The sequence below is a fragment of the Nyctereutes procyonoides genome, unplaced genomic scaffold, assembly GCF_905146905.1.
Source record: "Nyctereutes procyonoides isolate TBG_1078 unplaced genomic scaffold, NYPRO_anot_genome, whole genome shotgun sequence".
NCBI lineage: Eukaryota > Metazoa > Chordata > Mammalia > Carnivora > Canidae > Nyctereutes > Nyctereutes procyonoides.
This window is the reverse complement of record NW_026575044.1, coordinates 44,724,590-44,743,381: the sequence shown is the minus strand read 5'-3', so window position 1 is coordinate 44,743,381 and position 18,792 is coordinate 44,724,590. Positions and strand designations below refer to the sequence as shown.

The following is an 18,792-nucleotide window of genomic DNA, read 5'->3' as shown; positions in this document are numbered from 1 at the left end:
CTTCGTAAATGAAGGCTAAATTTTGAAGTAGATAAGAAACTAAAGAATATTATATTTAATGGTTGGTCTATTTCAATGACCATTTGACCAACTATTATAATTGTGTTTAGACAATGAGAAACTGAAATATTTTTTAACAATTCAGCCTGAATATTGCAAGGGTACACGAGGTACTGAGAGGGAAACATGCCAGACGTGATTAAGGAACAGCAAAAACATAGTATTGGAGGGTGGAAGTGGTACAGAGAAGCAATAATCCATGCAAAAATCCATGAGTACAGATGCTGGTTAGAGAAGTTTTTATTTCAATTTTTACTGAGTTATTCATTGTACTGAGAGTGAAATCTTTATGACTTAGAAAAATAGTTTTTGATTGTACAAAAGAGGAAATGATAATTTTAGCTCACTAAAACTAAGAATAAATGCTTTACAGGGTTTTCTTTTTCTTTTTTTTTTTGAAAAAGCTTTAATAATATTTGGCATCATGATGATAATTTTGGTAAATTAAAATATTAATTCTAACCCAAACTGATGAGTCAATTCTTTGTATGTTATGTACACTAAATGATTTACTAAACATCAGAAATAATATAACAGAGAGTTTACATATTTTACGTAGGCCATAATGTCAATATGCTGGATGATCCATTTCAATAAAGTAGCAGGAAAATGATCCTAAGTAGTTTGGGTCACTGAAACAAGAATTCCACATAAGTAGAATTTGGTAGATATTTGTATTTAGTATTAGTAATAGGAGATTTAACTAGAAATCCATTTGCAACTTAGAAAACTATCATTCGTTTGAAGTGGAATGGTTCAGGCTGGTGTGTCATGTGTCCAGGCATTGTCACAAAGTAGAAGAGTAATTGACAAGCATCAGCCCATATAATGGATGAAGATCTATTCCATAAATTGTAAGTATTCACATTTTTATAGAAGCCCGGAGAAAGCCAGTTTCAGCTCAGCTTAACATGCTAGCTCAAAGAGAATAAATATTTTGAATATTAATATAAGAATATATGTTTCACTCTCAAGGATGAAATATTCTTTGCTTAAGAACAAAAGTCAAATCGCAAGATTTGTCCTCTAGAAATGAAGAAAACTCTTGAAGGTAGATCAATACTTTACTCTGGTATAAATCAAGTCACTGAGCTGTGAAACTGATAAGAGATAGAAGAAGAAAGAAAGGAAACTAAAATTATTCTGAAGTTTTAGGAATGCAGGGCTATATGAAGATAACAATATTCTTTGGTAATCAGCTACAGCAAGGAAGAGGAGTCTTGCTGTTAGTGTAGTAAATTTAAAAGGATACAATACACTCTCATAGAAATGTTTTAGTAAAACAAAACCCACAGAATTTTAAAAAGGGCCAACCTTGGTGTTAAAGCATATAAAAAAGACTCAGGAAATAAATGACAAAAGAATAGCTCTTTGACAGCCAAATGTGACAAGGTAGTTCTGGAATGAATCCTGAAACCAGTTAGAAAAAAAAAAAAACTATGCAAATATAAGGGGCATTATTGGGACAAATGGTGAAAATTGAATATGGATTGTAGATTATAGTATTGTATCAATGGTAAATACTTGATTTTTGTCATTGTACTCTGGTTATATAAGAGACTGTCCTTATTTTTAGGATCACACAGTGAGATATTTAGGGAAAAGAGGCATGATATCTGTAATTTACTCTTTAAAAATGATTCAGAAAAAAATGTGTGTTGCGTGTCTTGTATATGTGTGTAGATAATGAAGGAGAGAGAAAAAGAGCAAATGACTACAGAAATGGGACAAAATGCTAAAATCTGGAAAAAGGTAAAATGCATATAGGAATTCTTTTTACTCTATTCTTTCAAAATAAGAAGTTACCAAAAAAAGAGAACTCAAAAATACTCCCACATTAGAAACAAAATAATATGATTACATAATACTTGGATTATTAAATAACACTGGTTAAAAAGGGAAATAATAAATCTAAGAAATACATAGAACTGAATGTAAGTAAAACAACAAGGAAAAACACATTGAAAAGGAAAAACCAGTCCTTGGGAGGAAACCTAGTTATTTAAGGTAAGTGTATTGGAAACAAGTTAGCTTATCACCAAACCAGCAGTAACTTTACCATTTTTTTTCCTTTCTGGTCCTCCCACCACTTGGTTCTAGATGCAGATTGTCATACATATGCCCCGAATTTCTGACTGAAGAACAGGAAAAGGGGACTCCAGGAAGGCAGAAAGTACCAAAAAAACACAAAGAGAAAGGAGCCCAGAAAGCAGCCCCATAAAATTGTTTACAAATTGTAGGCTCACCTAGGAGCTGCACAAGGCATGGATCTGATCCTAATCAGCATATAAAAGATTTTGAGAACTGAATTAACTGATCACAGCCCACACCCTAGACTGGCTAATGCATGGAAAACACTTGAGAGAGATCCAGAGAGTACTCCAAAAATATCAAATCACAGTCCACAGAAAATATATTAAAATTTGTGATCAGAACCTAACCTGGTTGACTAAAATTATCAACATTTTCCATAGAATTTAGCAGTCTAGAATCTTATAATATTTCAAATGTGCAAGACACAATCCAAAATTACTCAGTGTACAAATACCCAGGAAATCTCAACTCCTTTGTGAAAAGACAATCAACAGAAGACAACATTATGTTGACAAACATGTTGGAAGTAAGCAACCAAAACTTAGTTTTGGCGGATTTTATTAAAATTCTCCAACAAGGGCAGCCCGGGTGGCTCAGCAGTTTGGCACCTGCCTTCAGCCCAGGGCATGATCCTGGAGACCCGAGATCGAGTCCCACCTTAGGCTTCCTGCATGGGGCCTGCTTCTCCCTCTGCCTGTGTCTCTGCCTCTCTCTCTCTCTCTGTGTCTCTCATGAATAAATAAATAAAATCTTAAAAAAAATAAAAAATAAATAAAATTCTCCAACAAGTAACCGTAAATACTATTAAACAAACAAAAATAGAAAGTCTCAGCAGAGATATAAAGAAAAATAAAATGTAAACTTTAGAACTGAAAAAATACACGTCATGTGAAAACACCAGATGGACTAAGTAGCAGAATGGAGATGACAAAAGAACAAGTCCGTGAACTTGAAGATAAATCAATAGAAATTATTCAATCTGAATAACAGAGAAAAAAGATTTTTAAAAATAAACTGTCATGATCCTATGAGAGAATTGAAAAAAGAATCCCAACATTCATGTCATTGAAATCTCAGAAGAGATGAAAGAATGTGATGCTGGAAAAAATGTGAATATTAATGGCTAAAAACTACCTCCCGGGGCAGCCTGGGTGGCTCAGCGGTTTAGTGCCGCCTTCAGCCCAGGGTGGGATCCTGGAGTCCCAGAATCGAGTCCCACGTCGGGCTCCCTGCATGGAGCCTGCTTCTCCCTCTGCCTGTGTCTCTGCCTCTTTCTCTCTCTCTCAATGTGTGTCTCTCATGAATAAATAAATAAAATCTTGAAAAAAAAAACCTACCTCCCAATTTTTAAAGTTTCTTTTTAAGTTCACTTAGTTAACATATAGTATTATATTAGTTGCAGGTATACAATATAGTGTTTCACACTTCCATTCAACACCCAGTGCTCATCACAACAGCTGCACTCCTTAGTCCTCATCACCTATTACACTCATCCTCCACCGACCTCCCCTCTGGTAACCATCAGTCTGTTCTCTACAGTTAGAAGTTTGTTTGCGTCTCTCTTCTTTTCACTTTGCTAATTTGTTTTCTTTCTTAAATTCCACACATGAGTGAAATCATGTGGTATGTGTCTTTCTCTATTTCACTTAGCATAATATTCTCTAGCTCTATCCATGTTGTTACAAATGGCAAGATTTAGGTTTTTTATGACTGAATAATATTCCATTGTGTATATACACTGCATCTTCTTTATCTATTCATCAGTTGATGGACACTTGGGCTGTTTGCATATCTTGGCTAGCATAAGTAATACTGCTATGAACATAGGGGAGCATGTATCCCTTTCAATTAGTGTCTTTGTATTCTTTGGGTAAATATGGAGTACCTTTACTGCTAGTTTGTAGGGTAGCTCTATTTTTAACTTTTTGAGGAACCTCCATACTGTTTTCCAGAGTGGCTGCACCAGTTTGCATTCCCACCAACACTGCAAAAGTTGTTCCTTTTTCTCCACATCCTTGTCAACACTTATTGTTTCTTGTGTTTTTTATTTTATCCATTCTGATGGGTATGAGGCGATATCTCACCGTAGTTTTAATTTGCATTTCCCTGATGTAAGTGATAATGAACATCTTTTCATGTGTCTGTTGGCTATCTGGATGACTTCTTTGGAGAAATGTCTGTTTATATCTTCTGCTCATTTTTTTAATTGGATTGTTTTTTGAGTGTTGAGTTTTTAAGTTCTTTACATATCTTGGATACTGTTTATTGGATATGTCATTTACACATATCTTCGCCATCCTGTAGGTTGCCTTTTAGTTTTATTGGTGGTTTCCTTTGCTGTGCAGAATCTTTTTATTTTGATGAAGTCCCACTAGTTTACTTTTGTTTCCCTAGCCTCAGGAGACATACCTAGAAAAAAGTTGCTATGGTCAACATCAAATACGTTACTGCCTGGGTTCTCTTCCAGGAATTTTATAGTATCAGGCCTCACATTTAGGTCTTTCATTCATTTGAATTTATTTTTGTATACGGTGTAAGAGTGTTCTAGTTTCTTTTGCATGTTACTGTCAGTTTTCCTAATAGCATTTGTTGAAGAGACTGCCCTATTCCCATTGGATATCCTTTCCTGCATTGTAGAAGATTAATTGACACTATAGTGGGAGTTTACTTCTGGGTTTTCTATTCAGTTCCATTGATCCATGTGTCTATTTTTGTACTAGTACCATGCTGTTTTGATTTACTACAGCTTGGTAATATAACTTGAAGCCTAGAATTGTGATGCCTCCAACTTTGCTTTTTCTTCTTAAAGATTGCTTTCACTATTTAGGGTCTTTGTGCTTCCATACAAATTTTAGGATTGTTTGTCCCAGCTCTGTGAAAAATGCTGTTGGTATTTTGATGGGGATAGCATTAAATGTGTAGATTGCTTTCGGTAATATAGACATTTTAACAAATATTCATTCTTCTAATTCATGGGTCTGGAATGTCTTTCCATTTCTTTGTGTCATCTTCAATTACTTTCATCCATGTTTTATAGTTCTCAGAGTATAGATTTTCACCTGTATGCTTTATCTTTGGTATCTTATTATTTTTAGTGCAATTGTAAATGGGATTGTTTTCTTAATTCTTTTTCTGCTACTTCATTCATTTGGTGTATAGAAATGCAACAGATTTCTGTATATTGATTTTGTATCCTGCAACTTTACTGAATTCCTTTATCAGTTCTAGCAGAAAGCTACCCAAATTCAGAGAAAGATGAACCTACAGATTCAAGAAGCTCAATGAACCCCAAATAGGATAAACTTAATGAACTCCATACCCAGAAATATCATAATCAAAATGCTAAAAACTAAAACGAAGAAAAGATGTTGAAAGTAGCCAGAGAAAAATAATTACCTGTACAGAAAAACTGTCTGTTTTGAAATAATATAATATTTGTAGAGAATTGCCAAGATAGTACAGAATGTTCCCATAAAGAGTTTACCCAGTTCCTTCTAATGTTAACCCAAGGAGATCATGAAGGAACTCTCTGGGTGACCAGATTTCAGAGAAAGGAGGAGCAACAGGCCATCTTGGCATAGGGATCCAGGATCTGGTGCTCAGAAGAAACTAGATGTTCCATGAGGTTCAAACCCACACAGAAAGGATCCCTCCATTCAGCCAACTCCATTCTTATGCAGAAATTCCTACACAACTGTAAAGCATGCTTGTTCTGGTGCTCCTTGCCTTGGCAGATGTTCAAGGCATTCTCTTGATTAACTCTCCCCCCTCAAAGAGTGGCTGCTGACCCAGGCTCTTCCTTCAGAGGTCAGATGTGACAGAGAAGTCCTAGGGTGCAGTTTCTGAAAGGAGGATATCCTGTTCTTCCCGTCTTCTAGAAAAAGAGAACAAACCTCCCTTGAAATTCACCATACCATGGGATTTCCTTGGTCCAGTACGTCCAAAGTTGGCAATAAAAAATGTCTACAGCAAGTGCTGGATTCAATCTCCTGTCCACAAAACCAGAAAACAGAAGCGAATCATATTCTAAGTATAACCTACCTTCCAAAAAGCAGAGTTCTGAAGATACAGAACTAACACAAGGTACTTTTTCCCCTTCCTACTAAGGTAACTTTGTTTCTTTGTCTTCTAGTTTTTTTGCTATTAATTAAGAGACCATCTAATGGCTTAAGTGGAAGTTTGATATAATTATACTTCTTAGAATAATGTTCTATTATCATAGATTATTTGAATGTGACGTGTATAGATTAATTGCTTCCATTTTATTCTATTTGTAGGTAATTACAGTATTTTTATTCTTTTTTTAAATAATTTTTTTATTTTTTTAATTTTTATTTATTTATGATAGTCACACAGAGAGAGAGAGAGAGAGAGAGAGGCAGAGACATAGGCAGAGGGAGAAGCAGGCTCCATGCACCGGGAGCCCGACGTGGGATTCGATCCCGGGTCTTCAGGATCACGCCCTGGGCCAAAGGCAGGCGCCAAACCGCTGCGCCACCCAGGGATCCCTAATATTTTTATTCTTAACAAGACCACTAAAATAATCTGGAAACACAGCAATAATATTTTTTTTTCTTCTAAAATAAGTTTGAGCTTTTCCTTTTTTGGTCCTACTGCTAATATCGAAGTGACTATAAAATAGTTCCAATGACAATTCATGGCAATAGAATCCTTAGGATAATGTTTTACAAATGTATACTTTATAAATGTGAGTCTTATTAGTAATTTGTTTTTTTAAATTTGGTTTTCAGATAGTGCATGGTATTTTCATTGTTGTTAATTAGCAAATTTCTTCTACTGATCCAGAAGCAGTAATCCTACAGCTGCTCAAATGGAAGTTTGCCTGGAATTGTACTACCATCGTGCTTAATAAATGTATTTACTCAAAAGTAAATTTCATGAATAAATTGTTAACTTTTCTATATGATAGTGAAGGATCGTATTTCTCTTGATGGTGTTTAAAACATGACCTGAACTGTGATAAGAGTTTCACCTGTGTGGTCTCAACATTGGAGATATTTGAAATTCAAAGTATATGTCTGGGGAAGCCCCAGTGGCTTAGCGGTTTAGCACCGCCTTCAAGCCAGGGCAGGATCCTGGAGACCCGGGATCGGGTCCCACACTGGGCTCCCTGCATGGAGCCTGCTTCTCCCTCTGCCTGTGTCTGACTCTCTCTCTCTGTCTCTCAATCCTATTTAAAAAAAAAAAAAAGTATATTTCTGTACTCCAAGGGCTGAATTTATTTTAGTTGTGAGACTAATAGATTTACCTAAGTCAATGTTAGTTTTAAAAGAAAAGCCCTCTGATGGCTGTCACTGTGCGTAGCATAAAAGCCAAGGCACTTCCCGCAGCCACAAGGCACTGACAAGTCTAGGTCCTGCTGTTCCCCCTGACCCATGCCATGCTCACTGTATCACTGTACCCCGGTCACTCTGTCTTGTTGCAGAGCCTCACACACACCCTTTCATTCTTCCTATTCTCCCTGTGACTGAAATACCATTTCCCTCTTTTCCTATATCTTCCTCATCCTTCAGGTCTTAAATGTATATCTTTGGAGACACTTGTATTGGTTTCTCAATTAAAAATTTGTTCCTCTTTTCTATCACATCTTAGGCTTTTTCACGTTTATTAAAGCATGTATTACAATGTGCAATTGTAAGATTATTTATGTGATTATTTGTTGAATGTGTATATTCACACCTCTGTGTTTTTAGGGATGGGATCTATTCCTTGTCCATTGACTATATTCAGTGTTTTCAGAGCAGTGAGGGGAGGTTGCTGATTGGCCTGTGGTGGGAGATTTTTCCTTGTGCAGGCATATCCGGTCTGGCTATGATAACAAATCACAAAACACAAGCTCTCAAGGATTTTTAAAAACAAGCATTTACTTCTCACTCATGGACTCATGGATGAGCTGTTACTCATCTTGGCTTACCTGGGCTCAGGTTCTGGGTCAGCATCATTCTCAGGTCTGCTTATCATTGAAGAGCCCAAGTGAAAGAGGCAGTAGCAACACGGGCATGGTCTTCTCATTGTGGACCACACACCACACAGGAGGGAGAGCAGAAAGAGGCTGCTTCTCCAAGCCTCTACGCAGAACTTGCTCATCCTCCTGTCTGCCTACATTCCACTGGTCAAAACCAATCAGAGGGCCCAAGTCAGTGTGATAGAGAAATCAACTCCACCCATCTATGAGAACCCCAAAAGACTTAACCTTTCCAAACGTCCCTGGGAGCTGCTCCATAACCACTCCAGATTCCATACCGCAGACCCCATACATCAGGCCTCACAATCCTCAGAAGCAGGTTCAACTCAAGAGGAGTCTGTGGGCCTCCCAAGTGAGAAACTGGATGCTCCCAGCAGAGTAGCTAGACAGAGAAACCCACATAGAGTTACCACATTCCTGGTAGGGAAGACAAGATTTCCTTCAAGGGCCTCAGGTCTGTGCATTTCAGGAAGACCCTTGACCTCCTGTCAATCCCACAATGTGCCCGTGTAACTCCCCTTGGTATCAAGTTCTAGGTTGTCACTTATCTGTCATCAGTATTTACTGAGGGCCTCCTGGGTGCTACCCAGTGCTGAGTTAAGGCTGATGACCAGGCAAAGTGCCAGGTCAGGGCCAGGCACTTCCTGTATGGTTTCTCATCACCATCCTCCTCTTTCCCTGGAGTGGCCCCTTTAATTTAGAACCATCCCCCATGACCCTTAGGAAGCAAGAAACACACAGGCAGAGCCTATAGAACAAAGGAGAAAAGAGGGTTAATTGATGCAAAAGCCAAGGTGTCAGGAATCTATCACTTGGGAAATGCAGGGTAGTGCTTGAGAACTCTTCTGAACCACTTCAATTTCATCAGATTAGTCAAATCTTGGGGAGACTTTACGGAGCCATATGTAAAAAGACTGTCTTTACGTAGCAGGCTGATAATAAATATATGTAGAATGAGTGTATAAACCCATACAATTACGTGGTAATGAAAGCTGGAACAGTGCCAGACAGTGAACCCTAACTAAATGCTAGCCATGTCCACACACTGGTAAATGCACTGACAGCTTTACTGCTTGATAGCACAACCCTATGATATAGTACTATTATTATTCCCTTTAAATACAAAACAGGATTGAAATGTAATCTTAAAATCCATGTAAACAAGAATAAACAAGCCCAGCCTACAGCGTTAGAAGAAATGAGGCCACATAGGTATCAAGTATGAGCATGAACTTTGGCCATTGCAGCCCTGCCCCTGCCACTTAATCCCACCGTCTGTGGAGAGTGGGCAGGTCACTTAACATCACAGAGCTAATATTTGAGCTAAGCACTTAACTGGCCATCATTTCATTTAATCTGCACAACTGCTCTGTTAGGGATTTCCATTATCTCCATTTCAGAGAATAAGAAGCTGAGGTCTAAAAAAGCTAATCAGGGAACTCCCGGGTGGCTCAGCCCTTGGGCACCTGCCTTTGGCTCAGGTCGTGACCCAGGGATCTGGAAGGGAGTCCCGCATGGGGCTTCCTGCGGGGAGCCTGCTTCTGCCTCTGCAGAGACATATCTCTGCTTCTCTCAGTCGGTATGTCTGATGAATAAATAAATCTTTTTAAAAAATAAAATAAAATAAAATAATAAAAAAGCTAATCAGTGTACCTAATATCTGAATTGGATGTCTGACTCTACACCTGGTCTATTCCGTTTCATTCAGTAGACCTACTAAATGCCATGCTTTTGTGAATACCAGAGGATGTACATACAAGTACCATTTGAACCATTGAAACTAACGTCAAAATCAATACTATAAAATCAACTGAGACCATACAGAATTTCTTTTGAATTGAATACAGCCCAGCACAATATCATTTCTTAAACCTTTGCTGTGTAATCATCACATAGGACCAAGAGGAAGGCCCCACTCTAACTTTTAGATGTTAAATCATGCGTGTTTCTGTGAAACGCTGTTAAAGTGAGTGTGATAAAGCGGCATAAGCAACTCTGAGGTGATGCAGTAGTGCCCTGCACCTAGGAGCGGGAGGGACTTCCCAGGCCGCCAGGCCCGACACAAGCCCAGACACCATCACAGGGAAGGAACACGACGCGCGTGCTTTGAACACCAGCGGAGACACTATTCCCACTGAACCTGAGTGTAAGAACAGTGCTTTTGTCAGTGTTCTCCGAAGGGGCTACAAATGAAATCAGGTCTACTCTCACTAATGCCACAGACACGAGCTAGGGCCTCCAGCCCCCGTGACTTTCCCTGGAGTCCGGATGAATCAACGCACGGGCCCAGGCTCGGCGGGATCCAGAACGTCCCCGTTCTTCTGGGAGGCTCGGGTCACCCGTCACGTCCCAAAGAAGGAAGTCAGGTTTTGCATTTGCCTTGCAAACGTTTTATTGGAAGGCATGCCATTCTCCGCATTTCCAGAACGCAGCGGCACCACCGGCCAGGACCCCGCGGCCGAAGCGCGCGTCCAGGGTCCGCGGGTGTACGCGGAGGCCGAGGGTGCCCGGGTCCCCCAGCCGGCCGCCGCGGGCTAGCCCCGCAGCCGCAGCCGCAGCGCCGGACCTGCGCGCGCCCGAGGGCGGCACTGCCCCACCAACATGCACACGCACGGGAGCGCCGCGCTCCCGCGTCCCCGGCGCTGCGCCGGCGGCGGGCGCGGGCGGGAGCCCAGGCGTCGGAGCGGGAGGCGGGAGCACCAGACTGGGCGGGTGCCCGCGAGCGGCGCTCGCGCTTACGCTCCTCGGCTCGCGAGGCCCCGCCCCCGCCCCGCCCACCTCTTCTCCCGCGCGCGGGCTCCGCGCGCCCCAAGCCGCGCGCGTGCGCGCGCGTGCGCAGCCCAGGGCCCTCCGGGGGCGGCCCCGTAGACTCCATCGAAAGCGTCGCAAGGTCCCGGATTAACCCTTTCCTCGTCCGCCCATTTAGAGGCCCGGCGAGGTTCCGTGCCTGCGCAAGCCGGCGGCGCGCCTTCCCCCCAGCCCGCACCGCGCATGCACGGGAAGGGGGGGGGTGCCGGTGGGGGTGTTCACGGCCGGCTAGACATTCTGTGCTCGTGCAGGAGGAGGGCTGCTACCATCAGGGACGTGCACGATTCCCTCCCACCCCGCCCCCTCCCCAAACTCCAAAAAAAAAAAAATTCCAAAATACACCGCCACCCACCGTGCCCCCGCGCCCCGCGTCCAACCCGTCCCCGGCCTGCTTGCAGTGAGCGCGGGGAGCCCACGGCGAGTGTCTGTGGCTGTGCCAGGCTGCAGGTAAGCGCGGGCCGGGGGTGCGGAAGGGGCCCGGGCCGTCCGCGAGGCGGGCGCGGGGGCGCGGGGGCGCGGGGGCGGCCGGCCCGGAGGAAGCGCGTTCTCGCCGAGCTCTGGGGCACCGGCCAGCTCCAGGAGGTGCGGGCGGGCGGGCGGGCGGCCGGGCGGCCGGAGGCGGTGCGGCGCGAGCGCGGCCGGGCGTGGGCCGAGGCCGGGCCGGGCGTGGGGACCGGGCGCCCTGGGGGCCGCGCAGGCCGGCGAGCGGGCTCCGGCGGCGGCGGCGGCGGCGGCGGCGGCGGCGGCGGCGGCGGCGGCGGCCCCGCGCGCGCGCTCGCCGAGCCTCGGCGGCGGAGTTCATGGCCGCCCCCGCTCGCACCGCCGCAGTGCACCGCGGTGGCGGTGGGGGTGGGGACGGCCCCGAGCCCGGCGCCGAGCGCGGCCCGCCGGGCGCCGCCCCTCCGAGCCGCGGGCCCCGCCGGGGAGGGGGCCGGGACCCCCGCGCTCGCACTCCCGGCTGCGCCCGCGGAGCTCCGGAGCCGGCCGCGCGCCGCCCCCGCCCCCGGCCGCGGGAGGGCGGGGGAGGGCCCGGCGCGAGCCGGCCGGGGAGTGCGCGGGGCGCGAGCTCCGGGCTCGCGGGGCGCGGCGCGGGGCTGCGGAGCCCGGCCGCACGCCCGCTCCCGCTCCCGCTCCCGCTCCCGCTCCCGCTCCCGCTCGCCGCCGCCGCCCGCCCTCCCGCTCGCGTTCGGAGCGGCGGGCCCCATCTGCGCCGGGCTCCGATTAGGAAAGGACAAGTGGCCCTTCCTCCTCCGGGCTCCGAGGCTGGGAGCTTTTGTTTAGGGAGGGCTCAGGCGGCCCGTCCGCCCCCCGCCTCCCGGACCCAGAGAGATGAGAGCGAGGCCGCAGGGGCTCCCGAGCCCGCCTGGGTCTTGCGCCGGGCCCTCCGCTTCCCCGCCATGCCGCCCGTGCGAGCCTGCCACCGGGAAGTCGTGCCGCCGCCATTGTCGCGGCTGCTCCGGGCCAGGGGAGGCGGCGGCCGCCGCTTCTGTAAGTCCGCCCGGTAACGGCGGCGCCGGGGGGAGCCGCGCTTCCGGGCCGCCCCGCCGTGGGCGAGCAGCTGGGCTCCGGCTCGCCCTCCACCTACCCAGGGACTGGCGGCGGCTGCCTTCCAGTGGAACTCCCCGAACTTGGTAGGAACTTAGTGACCGCGACACCCCCGTAGGAAGAAACGGTCCTCGGCGGTCTTGAGAGAGAAGGGGAGCCAAATAGCACCCTGAGCCCCCCCCCCCCAAAAAAAAAGCACAGTGGTACATTGTCATGGGTACCGCAGGGCCACTCCTCTCCCTAGTGCCATGCACTTTTATGCCACCACCCTGGGGAGTGATCAGGTAGGAAGGTCTGGTGCCTGCCTTCTGGGGATGACTGCGGGTCGGGGGCACCTGGGGGACCCGCACAGCACAGCCCCTTGAAGTGAGGCTGCCCAGCTCCCGCGCTGTGCAGATGGGAAACACCCTGGTGTGTTTTTCTGTAGAGGGAACTCTTGAGGGTTTTCAGAGTGTTGGTCTGGAAGTTCAGGTCTTGCACCACGATTTTTGTGTGAGAATATTGCAGCTCAGTCTCTTGGTCCTACCACACCAGAGTTTGTGTGGTCACCGTTCAGTGGAGGAAACATGGTTTTCAGGATTGTTGGCCTGCAGGATGGAGCCCCTCTGGTAGGAGTTGAAACTCTCCTAAAGGGACAATTCTTTGAGCCTCCTGTGAGGATAGAGGTGAAAACACCTTGATTTCTCAAATAAAGCCATAAAGACTATGTAGCCTGTGTGGTACGTGCTACATCACAGAGAAGCAAGGAGAGCAGCAGCTACTGTTTCTTCTCCAGTGTTAACTGTTGGGGATGTACACTTCTATAACTTGATGTTTATTTAAAGATGTACACTCTGTTGTATGTTTATGTAAGCCTAGAGATAAATGTGGAGGGCTACATAACCAGCAGGACACGGTGGTGGTAAGGGGAGACTTACTGGCTTTTTCTATATCTATGTCGCTATCAATATTTGTGCGAATATGGGCGTGGGCTTCCTTGGTGAGAACTTCCTTAGTGGTTCTCCAATCCATTCCTCCAATCCCAGTGTACCGCCCCTGCATGCCCCGAGTGCCACAGCCTTCATCTGTTCTCATTCATATCTGTTCAGAGCTGGACCTGATGCTGCCAGTCACCCTCCTCTCTGTTCCCAACCTGAAAATGGGTACATGTGCAAGTGGCAGGACAAGAAAGGAAAGTTTATTTTTTAAAATTAATTCTTGAAAACATTCTTGTTTAGAATTTGGGATAGAGGGAGATCCTACCTTATTCTTGTTTGTCCTTTTCTCTTGTAGGACTGGCGTGCCCCTGATCAGAGTTATTCTGATCTGAAGAATTTGGTGTTTAAAGCTTTAAGATAATAGCCTGAGTTGTTCATGGTAACTATAACTTTGGATAATAAGTCTTGGAAATACAGTTTGGTGTTTCTCTCTCTCAGTGTCTCCATATATATATACATATATATATGTATATATATATGCATTAGCACTTCCGTTTTTTGGGGGGAAATGCTTTGTTAAATAAAAAGACTATTTCAAAAAGGAAACCTACAGAACACATTATATTAAAAAGATAATTCTTAAAAAAAAAAAAAAGGTAATTCTTTAACATGGTCTTTTGTGCCATGTGTTTCCTGCCAGTTCAGTATTTCTTTTGCTTATAAACTACTCCAGCACTTGTCAAGTATATCCAGTCTTGATGACGCTTTCATCTGGATGGCATCCAGATGGAGTGAAGACCCTTACCACTGTCTTCCCAATTGCCATCTGAGGGTCATATTAAACCTTCATTCAGAAGTGGCCCAAAGCTGGTGAGGGAAAAAGCAGAAGACAACACTAAGTGGAGTATTTTGGCAATGATCTCCCTTTCTGGTTCTGCAACAGTGATTTATCTCTTCTGTCAAGGAAGTATAACACTGAGCACTATTATTTCACTGAAACTCCTTTTCTCTACGTGGAATTAGAGTAGACACGATAGGCATCCAACCTCCTTGCCTTGGCCCTCTTTCCTGAAACCTTGAAGTTATTTGTTATCACCTCCAGTTGTCAGGAAGCATAGGTTTTACAGGTAGTTTGCCTGGATTTGGGTCCCAGCTCTCTAGTAAATGACTCAAATATCGAGCATGTTCCTAAACTCATGTAAAAGGCGGGGCTAGCAACACTTATGTTTAAGGCTATTTGATCAGTACATTTGTAAAGACTTGCAAAGCACGTGGAACAGTGCCTGGCACGTATTATGTGCCCAATAAAAGTTGGTGTTACTATTACTAAGCAGATATACTTCTTAGGTATTTTGAGTATTTTTAAGTATTTAAGATAAATAGAAGTAACAGTATGGAAGTCCCTTAGCTGGGATTAGTGTGTTATAATCTAGAATCACTCCTAGCGTTGATTTTCAGAAATTGTTAGGTACTGAAAGTTGATCAGGAAGTAAAAGTCTGCCTATGTTTTCCTATATGGAAAAATATTGTTTATAATTATCAAACTTTGTTTTTGAAATTTTTTTGTAGGAGTTTTTCATCAGTATGTCTGAAACCATTAAATATAATGACGATGATCATAAAACTCTGTTTCTGAAAACGCTAAATGAACAACGCCTGGAAGGAGAATTCTGTGATATTGCTATTGTGGTTGAAGATGTGAAATTCAGAGCACACCGGTGTGTTCTTGCTGCCTGCAGCACCTACTTTAAGAAGCTTTTCAAGAAGCTTGAGGTTGATAGCTCTTCAGTAATAGAAATAGATTTTCTTCGTTCTGATATATTCGAAGAGGTCCTGAACTACATGTATACAGCAAAGATTTCGGTGAAAAAAGAAGATGTTAACTTAATGATGTCATCAGGTCAGATTCTTGGTATCCGATTTTTGGATAAACTCTGTTCTCAGAAGCGTGACGTATCTAGTCCTGATGAAAATAACGGCCAGTCGAAAAGTAAGTATTGTCTCAAAATAAATCGCCCCATTGGAGATGCTGCTGACGCTCAGGATGACGATGTGGAAGAAATTGGAGACCAGGATGACAGTCCCTCTGATGACACAGTAGAAGGCACCCCCCCAAGTCAGGAGGACGGCAAGTCGCCCACGACGACCCTCAGGGTTCAGGAGGCAATCTTGAAAGAGCTGGGGAGTGAGGAAGTTCGGAAAGTAAATTGCTACGGCCAGGAAGTAGAATCCATGGAGACCCCAGAATCGAAAGATTTGGGGTCCCAGACTCCTCAAGCCTTAACATTTAATGATGGAATGAGTGAAGTGAAGGACGAACAGACACCGGGCTGGACGACGGCTGCCAGTGACATGAAGTTCGAATATTTACTTTATGGCCACCATCGGGAGCAGATTGCCTGCCAGGCGTGCGGGAAGACCTTCTCTGACGAGGGCAGGTTGAGGAAGCACGAGAAACTCCACACGGCCGATAGGCCGTTTGTTTGTGAAATGTGCACAAAAGGTTTTACTACACAGGCCCACCTGAAAGAACACCTAAAAATCCACACGGGGTATAAGCCCTATAGTTGTGAGGTGTGTGGAAAATCCTTCATCCGTGCCCCAGACTTAAAGAAGCACGAGAGAGTTCACAGTAACGAGAGACCATTCGCGTGCCACATGTGTGACAAAGCCTTCAAACACAAGTCCCACCTCAAAGATCATGAACGAAGACACAGAGGGGAAAAGCCTTTTGTCTGTGGCTCTTGCACCAAGGCGTTCGCCAAGGCATCGGATCTGAAAAGGCACGAGAACAATATGCACAGTGAAAGGAAGCAGGTTACCCCCAGTGCCATCCAGAGTGAGACAGAACAGTTGCAGGCAGCAGCGATGGCCGCCGAAGCAGAGCAGCAGTTGGAAACAATCGCCTGTAGCTAGAGGTGATGGGACAGGACCATTTTGCCTGAGCCCTGGAGACTGCATTGTTCATGATACATGAACGCCAGTCACTGTACTTTTGTGGAAACTTATGGAGCATTGTACTCACTGGACTTAAGGCAGTGCTTGGTTAGGTATTTTTAAAACTTTGCAAGGAAATACAGTGTTCCTTGGTTCTGACCAAACAGTCTCACTGTCCCGTCTGGTGTCTAGTAGTAATGTTGCCAGTAAGCCCTCCCCCACCCTCTCTTTTTTACGATTTTAATTTGAGAACTCCTGTGTCCAGTTCAGAAGTGAGAGACTTCTATTCCATTTTTAATTCCTCTGTACGCTTGCCGCACCGGCATGTGTACTGCACAGAGTGATAATTGAGTAAATTGATTTCCTAATCATCACGCTTATACGGGACTTACGGTCAAAACAGCATTTTTAATAACTTAATAAAAGTACTTCTTGTAGATGCAGAAAATACTGGTGGGTGGTTGACCAAGAACACCCCCGCGGATATGAAAACAAGTTCCAGAATTGCAGAATGGTATTAGATTTATATTTGGTTTGTTAATTTTGTATCACTGTTTTTCACTGTTTTTGTGGACAGATAATGGTTGCTTTGCTAAAGTGCTTCTTCATTTTGATTGCCCACACCCCACCCCAAAAGATGTAGTCAGAAGTCCCAAACAAAGGCTAAGCAAACCCACAGGGATGACGATGGTCTGGGGGCTGAGTTCTTTCTGTTCCTCTTTTTTGGAGCATTGCTGCTCTGCAACAGATGGGGTTTGTGGGATAGACCAGTTGTTAGAGGGATAGCAAAGGGGGAATAGGATCCTGGCTCTCAGGGACAAGGTTTTCACGTTTGCAACAATTCCAAGATTTTCTAGCTCAAAATAATTCTTAATTGATTTTGAAATTGGATTTTTATTTAGGATCAAAATTAGGACAAGAATAGGTATGCTTCTTCAGATACACTTGTGTCACTTAAGAGAACGTCATCAAACTTTTGGGCTCTCTGCAGCACGTGATTTATCCATAAAGGAGATGTAATATCATTACTTAAATTCATAAATGGAAAATCTTTTTTAAGTGTGTAAATAGTGTAGAAGTGTTGGTCTTATGTATTTCAAGTAAAAGTAGACAGCTGCACCTTTTTTTGCACATTGGATTAAAATAACTTCCGTGAGCAGCAAACATCAGTCTGTTTTTTAACCAATATTAAAGATTGTAAGACCAAATGTTTATTTTTTTGAAGTATATTTCATCATCGGTGGTTACAGTTTTAAGTAGAATTTGATTACCATTTCATAGCCATAAACAGAATTATAAACACTTCCAATTTTGGTGTATGAAAACTTTTTTTTAACCATTTCTTTAGGAATATATTGGAATACCAAAATAGTTTGAATTACTTTCTGTAACAAAGTATTAGTCAATTATTTCAGAATGTACAATTTTAGAAAAATGTCATTTTTTAAAACTTATGTTTGATTCCTAGGAATTTTTTTTCAAGTTACATTAAAATAATTTCATTTCATAGCTTTTTGCATTAACACCTGTAATTACTGTTGTGGGAAAAATTTTATTTTTTAAATTGATGTATATGTTATGCCCAAGATTGTAGGATGAAGATGCTACCTTTTAAAGAGACTTATTTATTGGTAAAATGTTTACTTTAATTTAATTTCCTTTCTTAAAAGTTGTTTATTCTGTCCTAAAAGTAGTCCTGTCACTGTGTTTATATGCTATTAGTGGAAGGGGAACTGATTGGCGTTCCTTGGCTGTTTTAACCAAAGCAAAGGAGAAATAATTTTCACATCTTGTTGATAGCTCCTTCAACAAACCACTTTTTGGGACTTCATTTTTTGTATATAAAAGAAAATATACTTATATCATTCCTGTTTTCATTTTTTCATAGCAACCTTTCACATCCAGGCTTCTACCAAAGCACAATTATCTATGATGTCTTCATCATGGTTTTACAGTTAAACCTGTGGTATTGAAACCACATAGTCATGGTGGTACCCCAGAAAAGAAAGCTTAATTTTCAGCACACTTGATTTGTGTTATGTAAATATCTATCATGTGTCCTATTTTGCATGAGAAATGTATTTGTGGTTTACTGCGTCTACCACCAGTACTGGGTTTGTATGTGTGTTAGCGTGCATGTTTTCTTTGTTTTTTTTTTTTTTTGGTTTTTTTTTTTTTTTTTTTTTTTTTTGGTGGCAGCAAAGTCATCACATGGTAGTTAGTCTTTCTTCTGGTCTGAATTTCAGACTGCCTCCTTCCAGCCAGCTGGCTTGAGTGGTCCCCTGGACAGTGAAGCCATCATGCTAGACCTCTAGTCTTAGGGAGTGAATTCTGAAATACGCTTACACTGAATCCATAGTGTGAGAGGAAAGGAAATTATAAATGTCAACATTACTACCTTTTCATTATTTAAAAATCACCCACTTTTTTCACTTTGTACAAAGA

The 18,792-nt window shown here is 43.6% G+C and overlaps 1 protein-coding gene across 5 annotated transcripts; it reads left to right on the top strand.

The window, feature by feature from the left end:
• The first annotated feature begins 11,040 nt into the window (after positions 1 to 11,040).
• On the top strand, positions 11,041 to 18,212 carry ZBTB14 (zinc finger and BTB domain containing 14). Of its 5 annotated transcripts, none has more exons than XM_055324191.1 (3): positions 11,041 to 11,395; positions 13,766 to 13,849; positions 14,980 to 18,212. In XM_055324191.1, the coding sequence occupies exons 2-3, from the start codon at positions 13,847 to 13,849 to the stop codon at positions 16,324 to 16,326; spliced, it is 1,350 nt and encodes a 449-aa protein (XP_055180166.1). In that variant the 5' UTR covers positions 11,041 to 11,395; positions 13,766 to 13,846; the 3' UTR covers positions 16,327 to 18,212. The 5 variants fall into 5 exon arrangements, with proteins under 5 accessions (XP_055180166.1, XP_055180167.1, XP_055180169.1 ...); XM_055324192.1 differs by having other exon boundaries at positions 13,582 to 13,849; XM_055324194.1 differs by lacking the exon at positions 11,041 to 11,395 and adding an exon at positions 12,194 to 12,579.
• The last annotated feature ends 580 nt before the right edge of the window (positions 18,213 to 18,792 follow it).